The sequence below is a fragment of the Loxodonta africana genome, chromosome 27 (assembly GCF_030014295.1).
Source record: "Loxodonta africana isolate mLoxAfr1 chromosome 27, mLoxAfr1.hap2, whole genome shotgun sequence".
NCBI lineage: Eukaryota > Metazoa > Chordata > Mammalia > Proboscidea > Elephantidae > Loxodonta > Loxodonta africana.
Genome location: NC_087368.1, coordinates 20,733,945 through 20,761,296, shown reverse-complemented (window position 1 = coordinate 20,761,296; position 27,352 = coordinate 20,733,945). Strand labels below are relative to the sequence as shown.

General features: G+C 39.6%; 1 protein-coding gene across 1 annotated transcript in view; it reads left to right on the top strand.

Moving 5' to 3' along the window:
* ZNF385D (zinc finger protein 385D) overlaps positions 1-26,580 on the top strand; it is a gene marked incomplete at its 5' end in the record, with an annotated part of 268,425 nt that extends 241,845 nt beyond the window's left edge. Inside the window, 4 exons of the mRNA XM_010595557.2 lie at positions 3,672-3,902; positions 23,053-23,231; positions 24,268-24,369; positions 26,240-26,580. Coding sequence (XP_010593859.2) covers positions 3,672-3,902; positions 23,053-23,231; positions 24,268-24,369; positions 26,240-26,473 — 746 coding nt within the window. The remainder of the gene's footprint in view (positions 1-3,671; positions 3,903-23,052; positions 23,232-24,267; positions 24,370-26,239) is intronic.
* Positions 26,581-27,352: the final 772 nt, after the last annotated feature.

Below are 27,352 nucleotides of genomic sequence, written 5' to 3'. Positions count from 1 at the left end.
ATCTCTTTGATATGTATGTTATTCTGTCTGCAATGTATAAAACAGTTAATTCTCTTTGCATACAGCATAATCTTAAAATACACCGTACTTTTTTGGTTAAAAAAAGACTCCCTTTATCAATGATAAAAAAGAAAGAAGTAAAAATTGATGTCATGTTATAAATTAATAGTAATCTGACCTTTATGGAGTCTAGATCTGTATATTAAATTTCAAATGAAAAATAGGACTGTTCATATTTCTTTCACATTAACACAAGCTTGAGAAAATAACAGATCTATGTTCAGCTATGTGGTTAGAAGTGTGCTACAAAGTAGAAACACTGGAGTTAAGCATCTTGATATTAATTCCCCTGAGCCTGTCTCATGCGAGGGGCTTGCCTTAAGAAATGTTAATACTGTACTAAGCCCTCAGGTATAGACAATCTGGTGTTTCTAATCTAGCGGTGTCTTTGGTATAGTGTACATTATCCTCTGAGATCAGGAGAGACGTAAAGTAGCTAGAACAGGGACTGGATGATCCATGGTTTTATTTATTCTATTCTTTTGTTAACAAATTTCACTATAAATAAAAAAGTTAGCTTAGAATTACTATGATCTGTGCTATGTACCCTTTTCAGATTAAGCCATAAAATAAACATTGTCGATCCAGAGGGAAAGTTGTTAGAATCGGGTATCCTTACCACCAAAGAATTCACTGAGATAAATACCCACAGTATCATACTCTGGCTTCCCTGTATAGCCACAATAGGTTTAGATATAATATCTGTATTTATAATTGTCACTCCCTGTAGAGCTGATCCTAGGAGCAATTTAGTGGTTTTAGCCCACCACTGCTAACTGGCCTGGGCTAGTGACCTTATTATGGAGAATCATAGTCAGAGATGAGAGTATTATTCACAACATTTTTTTTTTTTTGTCTCCAAAATCCCTGGTTTCCTTATTCCATGAAATGTTTTACTCTAGCTCACAAAATTCTACCTTTGTGACCTTAGGGAATTTCCTTAACTCCCTGAGTTTCCTCCTTTGCACAGGTTTGTGTGATGGTTAAATGCAATAATGAATATAAAGCGCTTAGTAAATTAACTGTCCATGTGTTATTTATGCACAGTCACATATATACAGCCAGTCATTTCTGCCCTGGCTTATTGGGGGCAACGAACAGCTACTGGAGCATCTTAAAATTGTGACTTTGTTTTAAGCCATGTCTGGGTTCTCAGAGAGGTTTTCTGTCTGTTACCTGACATTTTAATATTAGTACCTTAGTGGTCAATTAACAATCAGGAAGTGGACTTTCCAGTGTCCAAGGGAAGAAATGTTTTTTGACAGAGTTTTTCATTTCTTTCTCTAGTCATTAAAGTCTTTCATTAGCTGTGTGTGTGCATGTGTGTGTTTTTTTTAGTGGTCAATTAACAATCAGGAAGTGGACTTTCCAGTGTCCAAGGGAAGAGATGTTTTTTGACAGAGTTTTTCATTTCTTTCTCTAGTCATTAAAGTCTTTCATTAGCTGTGTGTGTGCATGTGTGTATAGATGTAGATTCAATTGTAGATATATATACACATATTAACATGGTGGATATTCTACATGACACTGAAGGATACTTGGTGATCTTAGCAGCTAAATGAATAATTAAAAGTGTATGAAGTGTCAGGCAAAGGAAACAAGATCCAGACGAATTATCTTATACAACAGCCTGCAACAAGAGCCCATTTCTCTTCTTATTGACTAGAACTTCCAATGCCATATTTATGAAAGAAGCAATAAATAACCTCACCCATATTTTGAATTCTATCCCTGGTAAAAGGGGATATCCATGTTAAAAAGCATCCCCTAGCTGTGATGAACTCTTGATGATATGAGCTAACGGAAGTAAGCATTTATGCAGACAACGCTGCATTGCAGGCAGACCACTGCCCTTGATACCCACTGCCCCATCCATTTATCCTGAACTTTTCAGTGTGACACCAAGGAGTAACCATAGCAGCATACGGATTAAGAAACCGTTCCAAGAGCAGCTGTAGCTGGGAAAGGCAGCCTGGGAATATTTTGAATAGGAAGTCAAGAACTCGCCAGAAAATAGAACAAGTAGTATAAGAATAACTAGGACATAAGCATAGATCTCATTTGTAATTTATTATTGTGAATGGCAAGCATTGTTAATATCATGCCATAGTTACGATCATTTGGGAGGAGAGCTGCGTGTACTCATGGGAAGTTAGGACTGGGTAGTTTCACATTGGAGGCTGACCTCTCCAGATTTAGAATCGTACTTTGGAGCCAGCAGGGCTATAGGGTTACAGTGCATCAGTGCTTTCATGGCCATCAAACTCTTGAAATGACGTGTCATTAACGTGGTGAGACGAGTCTGTGAATTCCTGGTGAATAGTGACCATCGTTGTCTTAGTACGCATGTTGCAAACTCCCCACACATAGCCTGGTATAAAGCATGCATTTAGTAAATATGCTGGACTAGAATTCCACTTATTTGGGTATTGATGATTTTCGTACCTACTGTAGAATCTGCAACTGTCTAAATAGGGACAATGTTTTTCTGAACTGACCTGGACAAAGCAATATGATATCAGGGTTACATTTTATTTTGTACAAATATATCCAAATGAATTAGAAAGTTTTTTTTTAATTTAAGAAATTTAAGAAAGAAAATAGAAAGACAAGTAGTAAATAAAAATATCTTAAGCATATTTATCTTCTATTTTATTTTTTAAAATGCTACCAGTATAGAAATATATGTATATGGAGAGAGTACAATACTTTATAAATATTGTTTTACTAAGGTCATATGGTCAAAAGAGAAATTTGTGGGTATGTGTATTTACCATCTAGAATTTGTGTGTGTGTGTGTGTACTTTACGTGAAAGTTTACAAATCAAGTCAGTCTCTCATACAAAAACTAATACACACCTTGCTAGGGATTCCTAGTTGCTCTCCCCCTAATTAGACAGCACACTCCCCCTCTTGACCCTGTATTCCCCATGTCCATTCAGCCAGCTCCTGTCCCCCATGCCTTTCCATCTCACCTCCAGAGAAGGGCTGCCCAGATAATCTCATGTGTCTACTTGAGCCAAGAAACTCACTTCTCATGAGTATCATTTTCTGTCTTATAGTCCAGTCCAATCCTTGTCGGAAGAGTTGACTTTTGGGAATGGTTCCAGTCTTGGGCTAACAGAAAGTCCGGGGACCAGGACCTCCGGGGTCCCTCTAATCTCAGTCAGACCATTAAGTCTGGTCTTTTTACAAGAATTTGAGGTCTGCGTCCCACTGTTATCCTGCTCCATTAGGGATTCTCTGTTGTGTTCCCTGTCAGGGAAGTCATCAGTGGTAGCCGGGCACCACTGGGTTCTTCTAGTCTCAGCTGATGTAGTCTCTGGTTTATGGGGCCCTTTTCCATCTAGAATATTTTAAGAGTGCATTTGTGTATATTTTCTAGAATTGCCTGAACGTTTATGTCAATATATGAAAGTAAATGTGATCATCTATATAAATTTCCACAGAAAATGATGGATGTATAGTAGACAACCAAAACAGCAATTACAACTGGTCTTATCATTATGAGAAGGATGTAATATTAGTGATACATTTCCAAATCGGAAAAGATAAAACCACTTTTTTTTTGTTTGTTTGTTTCCCTCTTTCTTGTGCTATTTTGAATGCAGATAGTACCACAGGGCCACCAGCAATATCAACAACAACTGTGGAGGTTCGCAAAAGCAGTGTTACGACAACAGAGATCACCTCCAAAGTGGAAAAAAGCCCCACGACAGCCACTGGCAATAGCTCATGTCCTTCCGCAGAGACTGAGGAAGAAAAGGCAAAACGGCTTCTTTACTGTTCTCTATGCAAGGTTGCTGTCAACTCAGCCTCACAGCTGGAGGCACACAACAGTGGTGAGATATAGCGATTTCTTTTCTGTCTCAACAGCTCTGCAATTATCTTACTCTGAATAGATTAGATCTTTTGCAGCAGGGGACAAAGGGTGGCAGAAAACTGGCAATTATTACATGGAATTTATTAACTATTGAAAAATATGAATGACAGCAGAATGCCATTTACATGAGGGCAAGGGAGCATTTCTGGGGCTTACAGAGCATGTTATATATGTGTGTGTGTGTATGTGTTTATTAAACATTAGGAGATAAGGTAAATATAATTCTAAAATATGTTTTGCATTTGTATGATTTCTAGCTTTTTATGTACTTCTATGCAACTTCTACATGACGTTTTCTAAAGTCGTACCCATAATATAGTGGGAAAGTTTGGCTGCATAGCTCTGTTAAAACCCCTCTATTATGGCTTTTATGGCAAATAACATTGCCTGGGCAAAGTCTATATGACCTAAACGATTAAGCCTAAGAAAGTGCTCAGTATATGCAGCCACTGACCAATGATATTTTGTAAAACAGATGTAATATTTTATTTACTCTTCCTGACAAGCTAAAGATAATGTTCTCATTTGACTGAAGCTCAGAGAAGGCATGTGAAAAATTAAATGAGAGCGCCAAGGTCTTTCTGACTTAAACAGGGGCGAGTGTAAAGGAGAGAGGCTCTATGTACGCTCACTCTCCCGTCAGAAATAGGAGTAGTAGTTGGCAAATGTGTCACAGGAGCACTGTGGTATGTTTTAGTTTAGGTTGCCTCAGAAGCAGTCTCTGATAAAAGGATTTGAGTACAAATAGTTTGGGGGGGAAATAAAGGAAACAGGTTAGGAAAGTGAGAAAGCAAAATATTGAGTGGAAGGCAGCCACTGGAGGATACATCATTTAGCCAGTTCCAACATGGGCAACTGGAACTTAATCCTACTGAGTAAATTATGGAAGCCAATGAGAAACACACCTCGGTATTATTCTACCCAAGAGGCAGTAAGCCAAAGTATTTAAACACCAACTCTCATCAACTCACGTTAGTTGTCGGTTGAGAACCACTCTTGCGGGAACATTAATTCCTTTCCCGGGTCTGCTATTTGGATAGCAGAGTGGCCCCAACAGCCAGACAAAACATTTGGAAAAGACAGGTGGGTATGGAAGTTAAATGTCGGGTAGCAAGTACTGAAGTGGTTGAAGGGATAATGGACAGAGAACTGATTGGGCTAGGATGTTAGACACACAGAAAGTGCTCCAGAAAAAAAATGTATATATATACAGGTATGCACCGCTTAACATCCATTCAGCCAATGTCCCAACATCCATATACATCTGTAGTTCCATAAGGTTACAGTAGAGTTAAGAAATTCCAATCAGCAAAAGGGAGGTAGTGGATGTACTTTGCTAAGTATAACGATCTGATCTGTCTCTCACCAACTCTCTGGGACCTTGTCTGCCCTGACCTGGCCCTGGGGCAGCTGGGAGAGCGGGTCCTGGCACCCATTCCAGGCTGCCTATCCCATGGTGCTTGCCTCAGGCAGTGACCATGCAGTCAGTGCTGGAGTCACCAAATAGATGCCCCACCAAGGCGGCTGCCCCACTCGGCCTGGGTGCCCTACTTATGACACCTGGCCGAGGCCAAGGCTCCTCCTAAGGTGGCAGCTGCTGAGTGGTCTGGGTTGTGGCTGTGGGTGGCAGGAGGAAGAGCAGGAAAGGTGGCTAGGGAAGGTGGAGGAGGGGCTGGTGGACCTAGAAGGGTTTTAAGCCCATTAGGTAGGGAAGGGAAAGAAAGGGGAGGCAGGCAGGGAGGAAGGAAGGGAAGGGAGCTGGGACAGGTGGGCTAGAAGGTGGCTGGCTGGACGAGTGCCCCTCAGAGGGCATATGGGCGAGGGCCAGGCATGGCTCTTGAAGACCTGGCAGTGACCATGCAGGAATGGTGGCAGTGGAGCCCAAGTTTTCGCAGGTTCCAGCATGGCGGCCAGTGATGTCCTGCCCATCTCTTCTGTATATAACGCAGTGTTCACATAACACCCAAATCACATAAGTCCTGTTTCACAGAATGTGTTGTGGACGTTAAGCAACGCTGATATACCTATATATGCAAAAGCTATACTTCCAACTACTCTTGGAAATGTTATTACACAGCAGCTTTCCATTAAAAGTTTTATCCACATTGTCTCATTTAAAGGTCACAATTATCCTATTATGCGCAGGTATTATCATATGCCTTTTACAGATAAGAAAAATGAGCTTTCTTCATTCACCAAACATATATGTACCAAACCCTTGGTAACCAGTGTTGAATAAGACAGGAGAGTTTGCATTCTAGTATTGCAGGAAGGGTTAGACAAATAAATGTGCAAACAAATAAATGACAAGAGACTGATGTGTGCTGTGGAGTTTAAGTTGACGAATGACAAGAAGTAAACAACCATGTGAAAATCATCCAGGTGGCTGTAAAGGATAATGTAAAGGCCTCAAAGTGGGAATGACATCACACAAGGGCTGTGAGGCTAAAGATAAGTGGACAGAGGATGAGTATTTAAAATAAGGCTACGCTAGTAGATATGGGTCAGATGGTAGAGGAATTTGTAAGGCGGAATTTGGGTTCTGTTGTTAAGTTGATGGGCATTCATTGGACAAATGTGAACAAGGGAGGAAAACAAGATGGAAAACGGAGTGGAAGGAGCAAAGATGCAAGTAGGGATGTGAATATCATGGCTTGGATCAGGATGATGAACGTGAAAATGAAAAGATTTGGGATGTTTGGAGGTAAGGTTGGTAGGACTTGCTGATAGATTGGACATAAGGGTACCATCTGTACCACACATAAACTGTACCACGCATAAACTTGTGTAAAAGCACCCTTGCAGTGGGTCTGCTCCACAGGGTCCCTGCCCTAGCCCTCTACTGACTGTACTCCTCTCCACGGTTAAAGAATCCACAGAACCAGAGGATGGGCATTCTTGGAGCCAACACCCTCCCTTCTAGGCTAGGGTCAAAAAACATTTCCTGTGAAGAGCCAGATACAGGAAATATTTTAGGCTTTGCAGGTTGTATTGTCTCTACCATGTCTGCTTAACTCAGTTGTTGTAGCAAGAGAGCAGCCATAGAAAATACGTAAATGAATAAGCACAGTTGTGTTCAAATAAAACTTTATTTATAGAAGTAGGCAGGGGCAGAATTTGGCCCACAGGCCGTAGTTTGCTGACCTGTGTTCTAGGCCACAGAGTCTCTGGGTGGTACGAACGGTTACACACTTGGCTGCTAATTGAAAGGTTGGAGGTTTGAGTCTACTTAAAGGTGCCATGTTAAAGAAGGCCTGGTGATTTACTTCTGAAAATCAGCAACTGAAAACCCTGTGGAGCAAAGTTCTACTCTGACACACATGGGGTCACCATGAGTCAGAATCAACTCAACAGCAGCTGGGAGTTCCAGGACACCATAATTCCCTCACCAGAGACCGCAAACCAGTTTCCAGGGTTTGTACAGACCTGTTTTCTGAGTCAGTCCTCCAAAGTGTGGGCTGTAGCCGCCGTGTGCACATGTCTGGTCCTGAAGGCACGGGCCACAGGGCTTCTGTGGATGTGTGGGTGGGATACTCACCTGTATGCTTACTAGGCCCCTTGAGGTGCTAAATAGAGCCAGGATGAGAAGAATAGAACATACCAGCTTCACATACAGAACTCCTAGGAGTCCAACAACAACAAATGTCAGCTTGCCCTCCTAGTCATTATCAAGGTATATTTGTCAAGGTAGAAGAATATAACGTTTATTTAGTAGTTTTATAATATGATTTAGTACTTTCTACTATTTGACATATGTTATGTGGGCCTCTATTTGTATTCTTGTCTTGGAACTTGCAAATGTTATGATCAGGCCTAGGAGTAAAAGAATGAGAAAGATAAAAAATAACTCCCAGTTTTTTGTTTTTCTTTTGGATAGAATTTGGTGCCAATTAAGTGCGGGAGACTTGGGAACACTAGATTTCTCTGATAGGTGATACAGCATGAAGGGTTGTGTATTGAGATCTACAATCCGAGTTGTCTATGAGGAATCCAAGGTAGAGATTGATAGACGAATCTGGAATTCTGCTAAATATCAAGGCTGGAGATAAATTTTAGGAGCCATCTTCATCTACTTGCCATAGAACTAAATGAGGCCTGCTAGGGATCGGATCTGGATACAGGTCTCAGGAAACCAATGTTGGCATGCCAACATTTAGAGGTCATGTAGGGGAGGTACCTGTAAAGTAGCCAAAAGCCAGTAAGGTGGGAGGAAACCAAGAAGAGGCTTCACTCCAAAGCCTATGCTTATAGCTTCTATCCAGTGGTTCTCAGACTTTGGTGGGTGTTAGGATCACCTGGAGGACATGGTAAATGTCGTAAAAATACAAAAGCCCAGGCCCTATCCTATGCAAATAAATCTAGGTCCTTGTGTTCTTTATTAGTTCCCCAGGAGAATCAGATACATACCCAAGTTTGAGAACCACTATACAACACACACACCTTCATTTCTAAACTCTCCACCAGGTGTGTACCAAGTCTACTTGACAGCCAAAATTACTTTTAGTAATAATCATGTAATAGCCGGTAATAAAAGTTATTTTCTTGATTCATTCTTTGGTTTAAAAACATTTCATTTGAAAGGCTAATCAAATTTAGAGATAGAAAGTTTTTTTTTCCAAATTCAGTAAAATATTTCATATACAACTTAAAAGTCGCATTTCTCAAACAAAAATTTTACAATTACAGTTCACACTCTGTTTCACTGTTTTATCTTAAACATGAAAACTTTAAGTGATCACAGAGAATGACAGAGTTGAATTGTTTCTTCATCTTTACAATCACTATGCTATCATTGTTTATTTATAATGTACTGTGTACATTCAAAAATAAGTAGTACCACAGGGATTGAAGTACTAACTATGCCCTTCCAAAAAACCGAACCAAATCTGTTGCCGTGGAATCGATTCTGACTCATAGTGACCCTGTAGGGCAGGGTAGAACTGCCCCGTAGAGCTTCCAAGGAGTGGCTGGTGGATTCAAACCGCCAACGTTTTGGTTAGCAGCCGAGCTCTTAACCACTGCGCAACTAGGGCTCCATAATGGAGAATTACATAAATAAACTTCCATGTAGCTTATGATGTTTATTACAGGTTAAGTAATAAAACTGTTCCAATTTAACAAATACAAAAACTCTGCGATGGCCATATCAGTTATTTAGAACCTGTTGTGGTTGTTGTTAGGTGCCGTCAATCAATTTCCGACTCATCTAGACCCCAAGTGATAGAGTAGAACTGCCCCATAGGGTTTCCTAGGCTATAATCCTTACAGGAGCAGATCATCAGGTCTTTCTTGCATGGAGTGGCTGAGTGGGTTAGAACCGCCAACCTTTCAGTTTGCGGTTGTTTAACCATTGCACCACTACGGCTCCTTCGTTTAGATCATAGACCACCAGAATATTATTTAGGGGCCAGTCATTTATTGCTAACATTATTTAAAGTTGCCAGGTTATGATATTAGTGGAAAGCAGACACATTTTTTTGTCCATTGTGTTATTTCCTACTCTTTCTTTAAATACACCCAGGGCAGAACTACAGTCACTGCCACACCCTTGGCATTCCACTGCTCCCCATACAACCCCCTAAGCCTCCAAAATAACTTCAAAAGACGTCTCTTTTTTCTATAAGACTGGGTTTTTCTTTCCAGGATTCCAGATTTGAAGGAAAATTTTGATCAAGAGAAACCGGGCTACAAAGTGACAAGATGTGTCTCTTGCATTTAAAGTGTAAATCGAAATGGTTTTTTCCCCTTTAGAAACACATTATACACATAAAATAGGGCCTATTGCACTATGGCTATGCAATTATGCCTCTATGAGCTGCTCGTGGGATCCCAATCATCTTTCAAAATATTTTTTTCTTTTAATCTTGGGAAATGCTTTCTTAATCCTCAACAACTGACTACAAACACATTTTTAGAACATTATCTCCATTAAGCACTGCCTGTGGTATGGTACAGAGGAATGAACCGGAAGTGTTCAGATTTAATTTCTGTCCTGAAATTTGCAAATAATTTCTCTTTGTGAGCCTGGGCAAGTCACTCGTCCTCTTTGGGCTTTCATCTCATTCTTTTTTGTTAAAGAGGAGTGAAAAGGCCATATGGCACCTTGTTAGGATAACTATTATGGCGCATTACTGGTATAACCACAGGTGATGCCCACATTATGCAGGAGTCAGTCATGTTATTTAATATGCTTTCTTTTTTTATTTTTCACCAATGTGTAATCATTTGAAGTTGCAGCTAATTTGATTTGTATTTTATAATATAGGAAGTTACAGGATTTGAACAGGGGCTGTGATGTTTAAGGTTGTGTGTCCACTTGGCTGAGCCATGATTCTCAGTGGTTTGGCAGTTGTAGTGTAGTTTGGCAGCTATGCAATGATGTAATCACCTCCATAATGAGATCTGATGTAATGCAGCCACCTCTGTGACGAAATCTGCTATGAGCAGGCAGTCATTTGAAAGGGAGTTTCCTTGGGATTGTGGCCTGCATCTGATATATGTGGACTTTCTTGCAAAGCACACTGGCTGTTGTTTGCTCTGGATCCTCATCTGACTTCCAGCTCTTGAGATTTGAGCTAGCAGCTTACCTGCCGTTATTAGGATTTGTCAGCTTCCGCACCCTGTGAGCCAGCAGCTTGAGATTCATCAGCCTCTTCAGCCTATGAGCCCGAGGCCTGCTATCTGTCCTGCCAATCTTGGGTGTGCCAGCCCCTGCAACTACATGAGTCAGGAGAAGCCTCCAGCCTGACCCATGGACTTGGAACTTTCCAGCCTCTAAAACCACGTGAGCCATTTCCTTGTTATAAATATCATGCTCTCTCTCTCTCCCTCTCTCTCTGTATATATATATGTGTACATATATGTACACGTCCCTGGTTTTGCTTTTCTAGAGAATCCAGCCTAAGATACTTGGTATTGAGAGTGATTCTAGAAGAACAAAATTATAATGATGAGTTTTCTAAATTGGTTCTCAAGTCCAGTTAGTCTTAAAGATGTTGATGTCTCTGCTTCCGGTAGTAAAGAGAGCACTGCTAACTCATGGCTTGAGGTGGCAGTAGAAATAAGCAAAATATCACCACCAATAGATCAAGCATTGGTGAGAGGAGAGGCTCTGGGTGATCACATGTTTGACGCCTTTCTACAATTTTGTCAGACAGCAAAGTACAAGGAAGCTAGTTGGTTGGTCCTACTTTTGCTAGACAAAGTGATGAAAGAAAGAGATGAGCTCAGGGCTTCAGAGTCACAGCTCAAGCGCCACATAAATGACCTCGAAATTTCCACTTGTGCCATGACAGGATGCCTTATTTCTTACAGTAACAGAGCTGATATCGCCAAAAATCAAGCCAAGAGTCTTATCATAAGAGTAGCTAAATTACCACACCAATTGAATTCCCAAACTTGAATGCTGTCGAATGGTGTCTGGAAACTTGGGATGGGAACATATTGGCAGATAATCAATAAGCTGGGGACACTGAGCCCCTAAATTCCATTGCACCACTCCTGCCAACAGAATCAGCCCTGTCATTCCCATCTGAAGAGATTACTCCATCTTTGTCTGCTAAACCACCCTCCCCAGTAAAACCATTAGCCCCAACATCCCCACCTAATGAGGTTAGGCCAACAGTGCCTGAAGAGCCTTTGTCTGAGTCATCCCTGAGGCATGATCCCTTACAAGACATTATTAAATATTATCAGAACACATACCCACCATTCATTTTTGTTTCTAGACTTATAGCTAGACTTAAGTCCCAGTGAGCCCCAAAAAATGAAATACCAACGGTGACCTAGGAGGAGGTATGCTATACTACAAAACATTCAGGATATGTAGGCACCACTCGAAAGTGGCAACACTACAGCCCCTTTCTGGGACCTCCCTGAAGGACAGTGATGAAGGGAGATCCTCCCAATGGGCAGAACTGTGAGTGGTGCACCTGGTTTTTCACTTTTCATGGAAGGAGAAGTGGCCAGAGGTGTGATTGTGTACAATTCACGGGCTGTAGCCAGTGGTTTGGCTGAATGGTCAGGGATTTGGAAGATACATGATTGGAAAATTGATGACAAGGAGGTATGGGGAAAAGGTATGTGAATAGACCTCTCTGAATGAGCCAAAGAAGTGAAGATATTTGTGTCTTATGTGAATGCTTACCAAAGGGTAACTTCGGCAGAGGCAGATTTTAACAATCAAGTGGATAGGATAATGCCTTCTGTCGAAACCAGTCATCCTCTTTCCCCAGCCACTCCCATCATTGCCCAATGCGTTCATGAACAAAGTGGCCATGGTGGCAGGGATGGAAGTTATGCATAAGCTCAACAACATGGGCTTCTACTCATGAAGGCTGACTTGGCTACAGCCACTGCTGAGTGCCCAATCTACCAGCAGCAGAGACTAACACTGAGTCCCTAATAACACCCCATTCCTTGAGGTGATCAGCCAGCAACAGGTTGATTACATTGGACCACTTCCATCATGAAAAGGGCAGCATTTTGTTTTTACTGGAATAGATCCTTACTCTGGATACAGATTTACCTTCTGTGTACACAGTGTTTCTGCCAAAACTACCATTTGTCAACTCAACTTGCAGAATGGCTTATCCACCGTCATGGTATCTCACACAGATCACCTTGGATCAAGGGACTCACTTCACAGCAAAAGAAGTGTGGCAGTGGGCCCATGCTCATGGAATTCACTGGTCTTATCATGTTGCCCACCGTCCTGAAGCAGTTGACTTGGTAGAACAATGGAATGCCCTTCTGAAGACACAATTACAGTACCACCCAAAACCTTGCAGGATTGGGGTAGTGTTCTCCAGGAGGCTGTGTATGATCTGAGCTCTAAACCAGCATACAGTATATAGTGTCATTTCTTCCATTGCCAGGATTCTTGGGTTCAGGACTCAAGGGGTAGAAATGGGAGTGGCACCACTCATTATTACCCCTACTGACCACTCAAAAAATTTTTGTTTCCTGTCCCCTTGACCCTATGCTCCTCAAGTCTAGAGGTCTTAGTTCCAAAGGAAAGAATGCTCCCATCAGGAGACACAACACTGATTCCATTGAACTGGAAGTTAAGAATGCCACCCAGACACATTGGTCTCCTCATGCTTCTGGATCAACAGGCAAATGAGGGAGTTACTGTATTAGTTGGTGTGATTGATCCTTATTACCAAAAGGAAATTGGATTGATAGTACATAATGCAGGTAAAGAAGAGTGTCTGGAACACAGGCAACCTATTAGGACATCTCTTAGTACTACCATGCACTGTGATTAAAGTCAATGGAAAACTAACCAAACCAAACCAAGCCCATTGCCATGGAGTCAATTCTGACTACAGCACCCCAATTCCAATATGATTACTAATGGCCCAGACCCTTCAGGAATGAAGGTTTGGGTCACCCCACCAGGCAGAGATCCACAACCAGCTGAGATGCTTGCTGAGGGTAAAGGGACTGCAGAATTGGTGATGGAAGAAGAGAACTCTAAATACCAGCTAAGATCACGTGACCAGTTGCAGAAATGAGGACTGTAATCGTTATGAGTATATTTTCTTTGTGTGTGTGCATCAGATATTTTTGTTTTCTTTGTTTATAAAATACATAAACAGGGCTAGTGCATTTCTGCTGTATAAGTGTTAGTTGTACCATTTAGGTGCATGTGTGACTTTATAATTGTCTTTGTTTAGAAATTGTGTATGGTTGAGGAAGATATGTACAGGTGCCAAGTTGACAAAGGTTGGACTGTGATGGTTAAGGTTGTGTGTCCACTTGGCCGGACCATGATTTTCAGTGGTTTGCCAGTTATGATGTAGTTTGGCAACCGTGTAATGATATAATCACCTCCATAATGAAATCAGATATAATGTTATCACTTCCATGATGAAATATGCCATGAGCAGCCAACCAGATGAAAGGAAGTTTCCCTGGGGGTGTGGCATGCATACAGTATATGTGGACTTTCTGGCAAAGCTCACTAGCTGTTGCTTGCTCTGGATTCTCATCTAACCTCTGGTTCTAGGGACTTGACCTAGTAGCTTATGGGCTAATCTTGGGAATCATCAGCTTCCACAGCCTGTGAGCCAGTGGCCTGAGGTCTTACTTGCTGATCTTGGAATTCTTTGGCCTCTTCAGGCTGTGAGCCTCTGAGCCTGAGGCCTGTTTTCTGACCTGCTGATCTTGGGTTCCCAGGCCCCTAAAGCTATGTGAGTCAGGAGAAGCCAGCCTGACATCCAGCCTCTACATCTGTGTGAGCCATTTCCTTGATATAAATCTCTCTCTGTATATATATGTCTCATAGCGACCCTATGGGGTCACTATGAGTCGGAATCGACTCGACAGCAGTGGGTTTTGGTTTTATATATATGTGTGTGTGTGTGTATGTGTGTGTGTGTGGGTTTTGGTTTTATATATATGTGTGTATATATATGTATACACAGATGTACACTTCACTGGTTTTGCTTCTCTGCAGAACCTAGCCTAAGACAGGGGCATTCCTACTTAAATTTTCATAGAATTTGGGAAGAGGAAGAAGCTCTCCTGAGTATAGCAGCAGTGTCCATAAGACTGCTTTAAACTCCTTAAACTTCAGGAGATTCTGAAGCTACCTTTTGCTTGTACATTATAGACACAAATATTACAAAAGATATATTTTGTCTTTTTTGTTCAAAGAAATTCCCCCTAAACATTCTAGTAGGTAAAACTTTGTTAAGCTAATTTTGAGGGACTTTTCTATATTATTGGGGGGGGGGAGAAAAAACTTTAAAATATATTTTAGTGGAAGCTCATTACTAATTTAGGCAGTTTTTTTTTTGAAATAGTAACATTTGATAATATTCACTAAGCTCGTTCCAATTATTCTTTCCCTAGTCTGAGCTTATTCTATCCCCCTTGCTAAGTTTGGGAGCCCTGATGGCCCAGTGGTTAAAAGCACACAACTGCTTACCAGTAGGTCAGTGGTTTGAACCCACTAGCCATTCCCCTGGAGAAAGATGTGGCAGTCTCCTTCTGCAAAGATTTTTAGCCTTGGAAACCCTCTGAGCCAGTTCTACTCTGTCTTATCGGGTTGCTATGAGTTGGAATCAACTCAGCGGCAGTGGGCTTTGCTACATTTTAATATACAGAAAAGACATTGTTGAAAGGATGGACTTTACCAAATTTTAGAGCACTTGGGGATTTCTAAACATTTTGTTAATAACAATGTCATGAAGGAGAAAGAGAAGACAGTTAACTAAAACTTACTGAGCACACAGAAGTGCCAAGAATAATCCTTAAAATAATAAGTGTATTTAATATACCACTTCAGTAGAGCAGATAATTTCCTTTTTTTTACAGCCAAAGACACTGAAGCAAAGTATTTACTAAGATCGCAGATCTTACGGAGGTAAATTCTGACCTCCACCATTCCAGAACCTGCGTTCTTTTTACAAATGAAAACAGTCAACCAATATGTTCAGTCTTTGTTCATCAAGTTTTATTAATATCTAATAATTCAGCTAATTTTCATTTTTATCTATTATATGTCAGACACTGAGAATTTAATTATGAGCAAGACCCAGTCATTGCTTTCTGGAAACCCACGTCTAGCTTGTAATTCTGCGTTCAGGAGCAGAATACGTAGAATTTTGTTCCATATGAAACCCTCGTTTAAGCCAGTCAGCTATGGTCTATGTTCATGGCCTTATTTTTATTGAGGTCCAGAGATTATCTGCCAGTCCTATCATAGCATCTTCTAGGATGATAGTAAGCTTCAGTCTGAATGAAAATAAAGGTAAAGATTTTCCTGTCACAATTGCACAGTCTTTAAGTTTTCTACAAATGATGGAAAAAAAAAAATCCTCCACTGTGTTCCACATGCCATACAGGGCATACTTAAATACTAGAGTTGTACTATCTCATACAGTTAGCCACTAGCCTCATGTGGCTATTTAAATTTAAATTAATTTTAATTAAAAATTTAGTTCCTCAGTCGACGGAGCCTGAGTTCATGTGCGCAAGAGCTGTATGTGCCTAATGACTACCATATTGGACTGTACAGATATAGACCATTTCCAGCATCATGGCGCTTTCTCTTAGACAATGCAATACTAGGGCTACAATTCATGAATAACATGGGGGATTGAAACAGTGGTTGATGCGTGGTTTATTATCCTAATGAAAAGAAATTTTGCACTCAGAATTGACTCGACGGCAGCAGATTTGGTTTTTTGGTTTATGGGCAGTCAGGGTTGAATTGTTTCACATTTGGGGAACTCTTCACTGACTACCAACTGGAATGAATGACTTCAGAGATTTGTCTACACACTTTCTTACAGAGTGGACTTTTACGTGACTGTTGGTCTTAAACTGGTTTCATGTGTAAACTAAGTAGAATGCTCAACCTGTATATTTTTTTATCTACTGATTCCTAATATAAAATCATTAATGTTTAAACATTTATGGATGTTTACATATGAAAATTATCAATACTAAGGGCATGGGGCTTGAAGTTAAGAGGTGGGGAGGTTTTTGCTTTTCACTTTATACCCATCTGTGCTCTTCAAGTTTTCTACCAAGAGTATTTAGCTCCTCAGTCGATGGAGCTGTATGTGACTAATGACTACATATTGGACTGTACATTATTTAAAAAAAAAAAAAAACTATTTTAACAAAGTAATCTGCTTTTATAAATAACTAGGAATTGTATCTCAGTTATACTACAGATGTGTGATTAATTTCTCCATCACTAATAGTTGAGTACTTTATTACATGAAGCACTTTTTGTGAGGCTCTCTTAGTACATATGCTGCCGAGGCAAGAACAAGGCTCTCTTAGGGAATGGATATAAAAGCAATGTGTCATTGCCCATGCTTTTAAGGACTTGTTTTGAAGGAGATTAGATGGGTTCTTGGAGAGATTGTTAAATGCATGTCTAAAGCATTTCTTCCCTAACCAGAGTATCAGGGCATCATGGATACAAGAGGCTTTCTGGATGCCTGATATTTCTCCTCTCAGGCTGGGATTTCAAGGGTTGCTGCTATATTGATTCCACACGTTTATCTCCCCATAAAACCCAGATATTAGTTCTGCAAGCCTGGTCCCTCAGCCTGCAAAGCCTATCCTGGGTTACTATGGTCACTGGTCCATTCCCACTAGTGTTGTGTGTGTTTGGTGCATCTAATTCCAACTTCAGAGCTCTCCTTCTGTGACCCTCTCTGACGCTAAAACCCCGGTACTTTACTATGTTTTTGATTTCTTGTTTTCCTTGTCTCCGCTTTCACCTCCACAAATTGAACTTTAGATACATTACCAGTGAATCAGAAAATGATTTTCAACAGGAAGCTAAAATAATAGCACCATTTTCCCCTTATTTTGGGCATTACCTGGTCATCAGAGACCATGGAACCTCTTCTGAGTGCTTGATGTTTGTTGCTATGCTGATGAAGCAACCCACACTTTCGTCTCTAAGACAAAGTGCAGATGTCACTGACCTGGAAAATACATCCTCTGCGTATAAGGTCAGGGTAATAAAAGGTTAATTTGACATTCAGAGGTTAAAAAAGAGAACATGGAGCCTTTTGATACTAATTATATACATTTCAGTTATATAGATTTGAGAGAACATCTCTTCCTTTCAAAACAAAAACTTTTGCTGTTGAGTCAATTCCAACTCATAGCGACCCTATAAGGCAGAGTAGAACTGACCCCATAGGGTTTCCAAAGAGCGACTGGTGGATTTGAACTGCTGACCTTTTGGTTAGCAGCTCAGCTTTTAACCACTACACCACCAGGGCTCTGCCATTTCTTCTTTATGATACACAGGGTTTGGAGTAAAATGCCATATACTGAATATCATAAATAAAAACATTAAAAAAAACCTTTGTACTGTGTTCCTTGTATGGAGGCAGATCACTTTCCTGACCACTTATTTATAAGCTGAACCATATGAGCTTGTCAGTGACAAGGTAACAAATAATCATAGGCCGTGGCATAAGTTTGCTAAGGGTCTAGTCTAACACAGTTGAGTATCATTTAATGGGCATTGGGGGCACTTATATTTCAAATATTGAAGCTTATTTTACAGAGGCTAAATTTTGCAGGCTCTACTAGGATAGGTTTCCCTATAAAATAAATCCCTCTGAAACTCCCTTTGTGATGTTCAGAAAGTAATGTGGCAGTTTGAATCAAGAGACTTAAAAATAGTCACAGTCTTTGTCCCTATAATACCACTCATGAAAGTCTGTCCTAAAGAAACAATCAAAAACGTGATAAAAGATTTAAGGAGTAGGATGTTCATTACAGCATAATTATATAGGGAATAAAAGGAATACAAATGTCTAATAATAGATGAGTGGTTAAATATATCATATATATATATATATTGCAAGCCTATGTTGTCATTAAAAATCATGTACATTTCTAAGAGTATATCTAGTTCCATGGGAATTTTTATGCAGGTCCACTTTAATTAAGTTACCCCAATGTTTTAAAATGCACATATACAAATAGAAAAGAAAAAAAAAAACTGATACATGATAAACCAGAACACCAAATCCGTTGCCGTCGAGTCGATTTGGACTCGTAGTGACCCTATAGGACAAAGTAAACCTGCCCCATAGGGTTTCCAAGGAGTGCCTGGTGGATTTGAACTGCCGACCTTTTGGTTAACAGCCTTAGCTCTTAACCACTATGCCACTAGGGTTTCTAGTATGTGATAGTTCCCCTTTATATTTCGATCTCAGTATTTTAAAATTGTATGTGTTTTTCGTTTGTTTTTTCTTTCTCAATTTTCCTAATGACTGTGAATTATTTATTTACATTTTAAAAGTTATTTTCTAGTTTTCTTGCTCACCTACCTCTATTTTATAACAGTCTGTAACTTGAAACCCTGGCAGTGTAGTGGTTAAGTGCTACGGCTGCTAACCAAGGTGTTGGCAGTTCAAATCCACCAGGCGCTCCTTGGAAACTCTATGGGGCAGTTCTACTCTGTCCTGTAGGGTCACTATGAGTCGGAATCGACTCGGTTGCACTGGGTTTGGTTTTTTTGGTTGGTAACTTGAAAGCCAACTTAAAAAAAAAAAAAAAGAAGTTTCAAAATAATGGGGGGTGAAGGGGAAGGCTAGCCCCTTCCTCCCATATCCCTTTGATTTTTGCAGATATAAGAGCAATAAGGTAGCTGAGGTATCTTGCCCCGAGGTAACCACAAACAAACAACAAACAAACACACAATATTTCCGAGAGCATTAGGACTTAATGATTTTTAAATTATGAATGGGGTATGGTTTCACATTTCAAAAATAGTGATCCTTCAAATAAAGCCGTTGTCAGTGTCAGCCTTTTAAAACTGAAAGGAGGAAAACAGACCATTTAGCTTCTTGCAGATTGTCTCTTTAGAGGAAGAAGGGCTAAAGTGTGGATGCAGACTTGTGACTGCCCTGCTGTGTGATCACAGAGGAGGGCAGGAGCCTTGTGAAATGTTTACGCACTGTTGAAACCAGAGGTGAAATCGCTGCCTATCAGAGAGCCACAGACTTTCTAGAGCATCATGGTTCATGGCCCTGTGCTTGAAAGAAAAGAACAAAAAGAAAAAAAGGTAAAGTAAAATCCTGGTTTAGAAAATACTGCTTCAAACAAACAGAATATTAAAGGTGCTGTGAGGGATTTGAGTGTAACTGGAATTCAGCTGGCTAAGAAATTCACTGTCTACCTGCCGGGAACTTTCAGTAACTCTTGTTTTGTGACCCTAGGCAAGTAACCCCTCTCAGTCTCAGTGTGTTGTCTCTAAAGTGGTGATAATAATACCACCAAACTGATAGAGCAGCTGTGAGCATGCAAATAATATAGCCCAGTATGTATAATGTATTAAAGATTAAATAATATGAGCTCTCTGAATTATCACTATTTTTCTATGATTAATGTACATTTTCTCTCTCAAAAATGTAAATGTTTTAGAGTTAAGGAAAGAGCGCTCTTCCCCTTAATTTTAGCTGTATTCGGAGGGAAAAACAGCTACCTTTATAGTCCTTTGAAGCTTTAAAACCTTATTGAACAATCTAAACAGCTATTTAATTATGACTGACAATCTGCTGCTAAATTAGGTTATATTATAGACAAGTTCTACTCTATTTGATGATGAATAATAACCCCAGAGTCAAAGCTATTAGCTGTAGTTTTGTTTTTGTTTTTTTTCCTCCCCTCATTCTTGCAATGTTTTTAGCTATATGTGTATTGGGTATGTGTGTGTGTGTAGAACGTACACAGGTGGGTATATTTTATTTCTATCTTTTCTTGCCTCTGTGAAGAGTCTACGCTGAAATAACAATGCTAACAACCTCTTTGCTGAGAGAATGGGTATTTCTTAGATGTTTATACACACGCACACACACATATATATGTGAATATAAACACACACATATGTCTGTGTGTGTGTATGTGTGTATGGAGCCCTGTTGGCTCAGTGATTAAGAGCTATAGCTACTAACCAAAAGATCGGCTGTTTGAATCCAGCAGCCACTCCTTAGAAAGCCTATGGGGCAATTCTACTCTGGGTGTGTTATGTATGTATGTGTATATATATATATATGTGTGTGTGTGTATATATATGTATATATGTATGTATGAATATACATATACATAAATATAGATACATATACATATATATGTATACCCCTTGCCATCAATTCTGACTCATAGTGACCTTACAGGACAGAGTAGAACTGTCCAGTAGTGTTTCCAAGGAGCAGCTGGTGGATTTGAACTGCCCATCTTTTGGTTAGCAGCCGTAATTCTTAACCACTGCACCGCCAGGGTTCCATATGTATATGGAGCAGAAAGAATATACCATATATACCATTTCTACTCTTTCTCTAGGGACCAATGGCATAGGTAGTCTTAGCTAACTTTCTGGATTTTTGCCTGTGGTTGCCACACTGCTGCTACTGGGGCCAAATCTTTTGACTTCCCTCTCATCTCCCTCACTCACATGGCACTCAATTCTGAGGCAACCCACTTACATCGGACTTTTTCTGCTTCCAGTCCAAAAGAAAAAAAAAATTACTTAAATATCGTTGAATAGGTTAAAACAATTTTCTGATCCATTAGGTTTCCACCTGCCAAACACCAACTCCCAACAGCAAAATATGCTAACCAAAAGTAGATAAGGAGACCCTCAAGGAAGTCAGAATGAGAATTGGTCTACTCTTGACTTCTTAGGCATTCATTAGCCAAACTGGCCCCACAGATTCTTCTCAGTATGATTGAAGAAGCTGCTTGGAAAAGAAACATTTTGATAAAATCACCTAGTGGGTTAAAGAAGTTTGGATAACCATCTAGATCTATATCTCAGAAGAAGTGGAAATTGATTGTGCTGACTACAGCGCAAGGAAGACTTGTGAAAGCCAAGCTTGAGTGAGGCCTCACAACCGCCACCACGGAGAAGTTCCGTGACCCCATATTTCATTTCCTCCAATCTTCCTACAAGGTGCTGACTTGTTTCTCTTTTCTTAGTATACTGAGATGGGAATATTTTGATAACTATGCAAGTTTTCTTATGGATATGCTTATAATTAATAAACTGGGCAATTGAAATTATAAAAATACACATTTTTCTATCAGTCTCAATAAAGTTATAATCATTTTGAATGAGGAAAATATTTGACTATAAATATTTTTCGTGTATTTATTAGGGCTTATTTAAAATAATAAGGAGCCCTGGCGGTGAAATGGTTAAACACTCAACTGTGAACCAAGAAGGGTTGGTGTGGTTGGAACCCAGCTAGCTCCATCCTGGAACAAAGACCTGGCAATCTGCTCCCGAAAAGATTGCGGCCTAGAAAACCCTCTGTCACGTGGGATCACTATGAGTCAAAATAGAGTCAGTGGCACCTAACAACAAAATTTAAAATGATGGGGTAACATTGACCTGGAATGCCCCGCACCCCAATTATTCTAGGAGGCTTGGTCATTAAGCAGAAGTTAAGAATCATTTTTACATCAGCAGAACTGACCAATAATATACTAAAGACGGTATATTGTAGAACTGCCCCATAGGGTTTTCAAGGCTGTGATCCTTATGGAAACATACTGCCACATCTTTCCCCTCGGAACAGCAGGTGGGTTCTAACCACGGACCTTTTGGTAGCAGCCAAATGCTTTAACCGCTGCACCACCAGGAGTCCTATAAAAGCAAATAGGAAAGAGAAACTACTAAAAAATATATTTTTTAAATTATAGTAGTGGAAACAACATAAATAAGTATGAGAGGCCATCCCATAGCAAAAACATATGACTAAGTGAAAAAAAATAACATTGTCAACTCTAACCAAAAGGAAAATGAGAGAAATCTTGAGAGAAAAATTGTCATTAACTTTTATATAACTTCAGTGATTTAAAATAAAATGTTGTTAATGGTAGACTCCATCATTTATGTGTGACAGCTCAAAGATGTTGTTACTGGTTTATTAAAAAGAAGCATTTATTTATAGTATATCTACTTCAGCTTTGATTGCATCCCTTGTCTTCTTGGTCACTTGTTGACATTTGAATCACAAAATCCGTGAGGGTTTTACTATCCTAATATGGCTTTTCTTCTGAGTCATGAAGATCTTTATACTCCTCCTCTTTCCCTCTGAACCTAAAACAAATAGCCAGAAAAAGCTGGTTAGTATTCTCTTTAGAATGTGCATATTTAATGAGTGCAACTTCCGTAAACACACCAAGTTTAAACTGCTTACGTTTGTTACCCATCACCTCCAACTATACCTTTAGCAACTAAATCACTCTTCCTTGTCAGCTATCGTTTATGTCTTATGAGCATCAAGAGGAAATGAAAAGAAGTCACTCTCATTTAATTTCATCTCAGGACTCTGGAGTTTGGGTACCGTATTGATAGTGCTTGTTTATAATGTGGGGCATTATAAAAAAAAAATGAATAATTTCATAATGATACGTGAGGTGGTTAGAGAACACTGTGACCGTCTGCCCTTCCATGGCGTGAGCATGCTTCCACCATAATCCCTGGAAGAAGAGGTCTAAAAGTGGCATCAGATTTTGTTATTGTGTTGTTTTTTAAAGACATACTAGCTAAGATTTTTTTTTTTTTTTCCTATTTTTCTTTCTCTTTGTCTAAATATTCCTGGCAGGTACTAAGCACAAAACCATGCTAGAAGCCCGGAATGGAAGTGGGACCATCAAAGCATTTCCTAGGGCAGGAGTGAAAGGCAAAGGACCTGTTAACAAGGGAAACACAGGCCTGCAAAACAAAACGTTTCACTGTGAAATCTGCGATGTGCATGTCAACTCGGAAACACAACTTAAACAGGTAGGAGACACGTGTTCTAGGAATGAAAGGCAGGTAGGAGACACCCTTATGAGTAGGGTGTGTAGGCTTCCTTCTTCCCTTTCCTTTCTTGCTCTCTCATTGACCCATCTATCCATACACCCATATACCCATCCACACGTACACCTATTCTTCTACCTGTCCATCTATTTGTCTTTATTTATGCTTATTTTAATTGCTAAGGGAGTACAAAATAAATGTAATGGCTTCTAAGACCTTTCAGAAATTGTCTGAAGTGAGTTTGTGCTATTCTTGTCCATGAAATATGGGAGGAAAAGGGGGTATCAGAACTCTTCTACCAGGTTTTCCACTCGAAAGTGATGATTCTCTTTAAAGGTCAAATTGCCATGTTCCATTTTTACTTGTTTAGACATTTACATGCTGTAGCTAGTTTTCTGCTGTGCTGTTCTTTTATTTCATGTACTTTATTACATGGTGCTTTACTCTATTTCTGGATCATCCAGCCACCTGCTCAAGGATGACTACTCATGGTACATTCACTTTCACTCTAACTAGCCTTCTGAAAAGACCAATTATACGTTGTCAACTGAAGGTCTAGCCCTCATATTGTTTTGTTTTACATGCATGTGTACATATTTTGCTGATTTTATGCACCTTAGTTATTTATTTTCAGAATTTAAGGGGTTGACATTTGGCTGTATGAATGTGAGGATAAATATTAGTATGGAAATAAATTCAGTGCCTGCCTGGGCCTCTTTGTTTATTTGCACATAAAATTCTTTCAGACATTCCTTCCCTTTGTAAACTCTTCTGAAAAAAAAGGAGATCTGTGCAGTGATGAGGGGATCTTAAAAAAGAAGATCCTTTTATTTGTCAAAAATATACAGCTGAAACGTATATCGTCAAGGCATCTGAATCCCAAAGTGCAGGCTTTTCAATGTGTGTCTCTTTCTGAAACTTGGCAAGAAAAAAATTCTTCCCCAGGTTTAAGCAATCTTGGTAAGAGTTCCTTTGGATGACTTTTTAAAAAGCTGTTATTTTTACTACCTTTTAATAGCACATCAGCAGTAGAAGGCACAAAGACAGAGCTGCTGGGAAGCCCCCGAAACCTAAATACAGTCCTTACAACAAACTACAGAAAGGAGCACATCCACTGGGGGTGAGTGTTATTTTTGTTTGCCAAATGACAGTGGTGTTTAATGTCCCTGTCTGCTGAACATGGATTTTTTTTTTTTTTTTGCCAGTTTTTAAATGGAATAGATAGAATGTATATAAGTAATGGCAAACAATAGATTTGAGAGTCCAACCCCTCTTCCATCAATGGATCTATTGGTTTCAGGGTTTGTTCGGGAGTTTTGTTACCTTGTAGCCACAGTCCAATGTCTTATCACTTTGAATTGGGCTCGTATTTATCACAGAGCATAGGGAAGGAAAACCAAAAAAACCCAAACCCGTTGCCATCAAAACAATTCCGACTCACAGAAGAGGCAAACTCTTCTGGGTCAGGTAAGTAATCACCTGAAATTTGGTCTTGATGTTAGCGGATACTTTCAAGAAAGAAGGTCAGTGAAAAAAACAAGTTCATAATGTCTCATTCGGATTATCTTCAAGAGACAAAGCAATGGTATCCTTGAGACCTTCAATGGCTTTGTATTTTGAATAACCCAGTCTCAAGTGTATGGCTTATTTTATTTAATTATTCATCCAAAAAAAACTAAATAAGGCAGGTTAAGCCTGGGAAAATAAATCCTTGGAAATCCACTCCCCACTTCACTTTCAGATTAGTAAGTATGCTAGTACAATGTCCTGATGTAGAATTTTGGGTCAGGCTTGGGGGGAATCTGTGAACCTCCTGACATCGTAGGCTAATATTTGTGAGTATGTCCTTTTTTCTAGTTGAGGTGACCACAGCTTTCATCCCAGAATCCCAGTACTCGTTGAAACATTGAGAATTTCTGATCTATATAGTATGTGCTAAATTGTACATTTTGAAATCTGTTTTCTTCAAAATAGAACTTATTAATAATTTGTGTCATTGTGTGCTGCTGACACATTAAAATATAGCTAAAAGGAAGCTGCAATTATCTACTAGGAAACCTCAGTATGGGTCAACCCAATTAATTTAGTAGAATTGCCTATTTTTATGCAAATGAAATCATTTTATTCTTTTGTACAGAAGCAAATGTAGCTGCGTTGGGAGGCTGAGAATCCTGGGCAGAGCTGACGTTTCAGCACCAGTAGTCATAACCTTGAGTGATATCTCTGGCCAGCATAGATGCAGCTTTTGACATTCAGGTGGATGATTCTGAAATAAACAGAGTAGCCAAAACTGTGTTAATATTGGCATCTAAAAGTTCCTTCTTGCCCTTCGTATATTACTGTCTCCATAAATGAGAACTTTCCCTCCATGAGAATGATCATCTTACTGCTGCTTCCAGCCAGAAAATGAACCACTTTTGTAGAGTAGGATTGAAAGAATGTACATAAGACAAAGTAGAGCACGTCAGACTTTTGGGGAGATCAGTTTTCTTTCACTTCTCTATTGGTAATAGAATTTTTTTTTTTTTTTAATTTCTCTTGATTACTATTTCACATAATTGGGAACAAAATTCTGTATGCTACCTAGTTTATACACCAGATGGTCTATTATCAGTAGTGGTAATGAAGCTCTCTTTAAAAATGTCTATTCCTTAATGGTTAATGTGTGTGTGTGTGGAAGGTGGAGTTAAATTCTTTAAGTTTTTCTCAAGATGAACACTTTCCTCTGGAAGTATAATTATCAACAAACAAATAAAATAAGGTTGCTAAGTATCTTTCCAGAGGACTTTTCCACACCCTAAGTCAGCCATTTTCAGGTATCTTCCAAAGGAAAGATATTCTACACTTTCCATTTTCTTTACTGTCAGTTTGCAAGTATGAGTTTATCTTTGTTATTAACTGCTGTATTTTAATAGCTACCCACCATTTTGGGTTCTAGCAACAGACTAAAAATTTCGTATTCTTCTACTCCTTTTTTCTGTCCCTTGCAGGTAAAATTAGTATTTTCAAAAGAACCTTCAAAGCCATTGGCTCCACGAATTTTACCAAATCCGCTGGCAGCTGCAGCCGCTGCTGCGGCTGTGGCAGTGACTTCCCCCTTCAGTCTTCGAACTGCTCCAGCAGCCACACTGTTCCAGACTTCTGCACTTCCTCCGGCACTCCTGCGGCCAGCTCCTGGACCCATTCGGACCGCCCACACTCCTGTGCTGTTTGCTCCTTACTGAATTCCAAATGGGAGTAATTGTACTGCAATAATTTTTTTCAAAAAAAAAAACAGAAAACAAAACAAAAGAGAACTATGCAGTGTTTATTTATAGTTTAAAGTATATCTGAAGAGCCAGGACTTTTGATAGTGAATTGAAAAGATTATTAAAAAAAAAATATTAGGGGAGGGATAGGGTGGGAAGGGAGGGGGTGGTATTTTCTCCAAATTAAAGCATTCCTCTTAAACATTGATTGTTTTAGAAGTGATCTCCAGCATTGACTTGTAGTGGTATCTAGAACTTCTGAAGCCTTTGTGACCGTGCTTTTGGGCACCTATTTCCCCTTGCATTGTCTTTCCTGCTTTATGAAACAACTATACATTGTCTAAGGGCATTAACTGGTTCCAATGTATATATAATAATTTACTCTGTAGATTAAAAAAAAAAAATACAAAAAAAGAAAAAAACAAAAGCAACACTGTGAATAGTAGTACCCGTGCTGGTCCTCTTGCTATGATAGCAGTTACTGGGTATTTACCCCAACAAAAGTAGATACAGTAGATGTCTTGTAAAACAATAGTGCTGTGTCTCAATCTATGCCACTAGGTTTTCAAAGATTGCAAAAGGTAGAACAAAAAACTATCTCATGCCAATAAGCAGTCAAAAAATAAACAAACACCAGATGGTGTTGTGGAGGTCTCCCTGGTCAACGTTCTCCCCCCTCCTACCCAGCTTGGAGATGACTGTAAGTTCAGAACAATAGAAAAGTGCTAAGCTGAGAGGTGGGAGAGGTATTCATAAAGAGGATTTATTGAAAAATGCTAGTTTCCCACCCTGAGTGAATATTATTGGAAATAGGAAAGTGCTTGTAATGAGCCTGTATCTCAAAACAGGTAAACC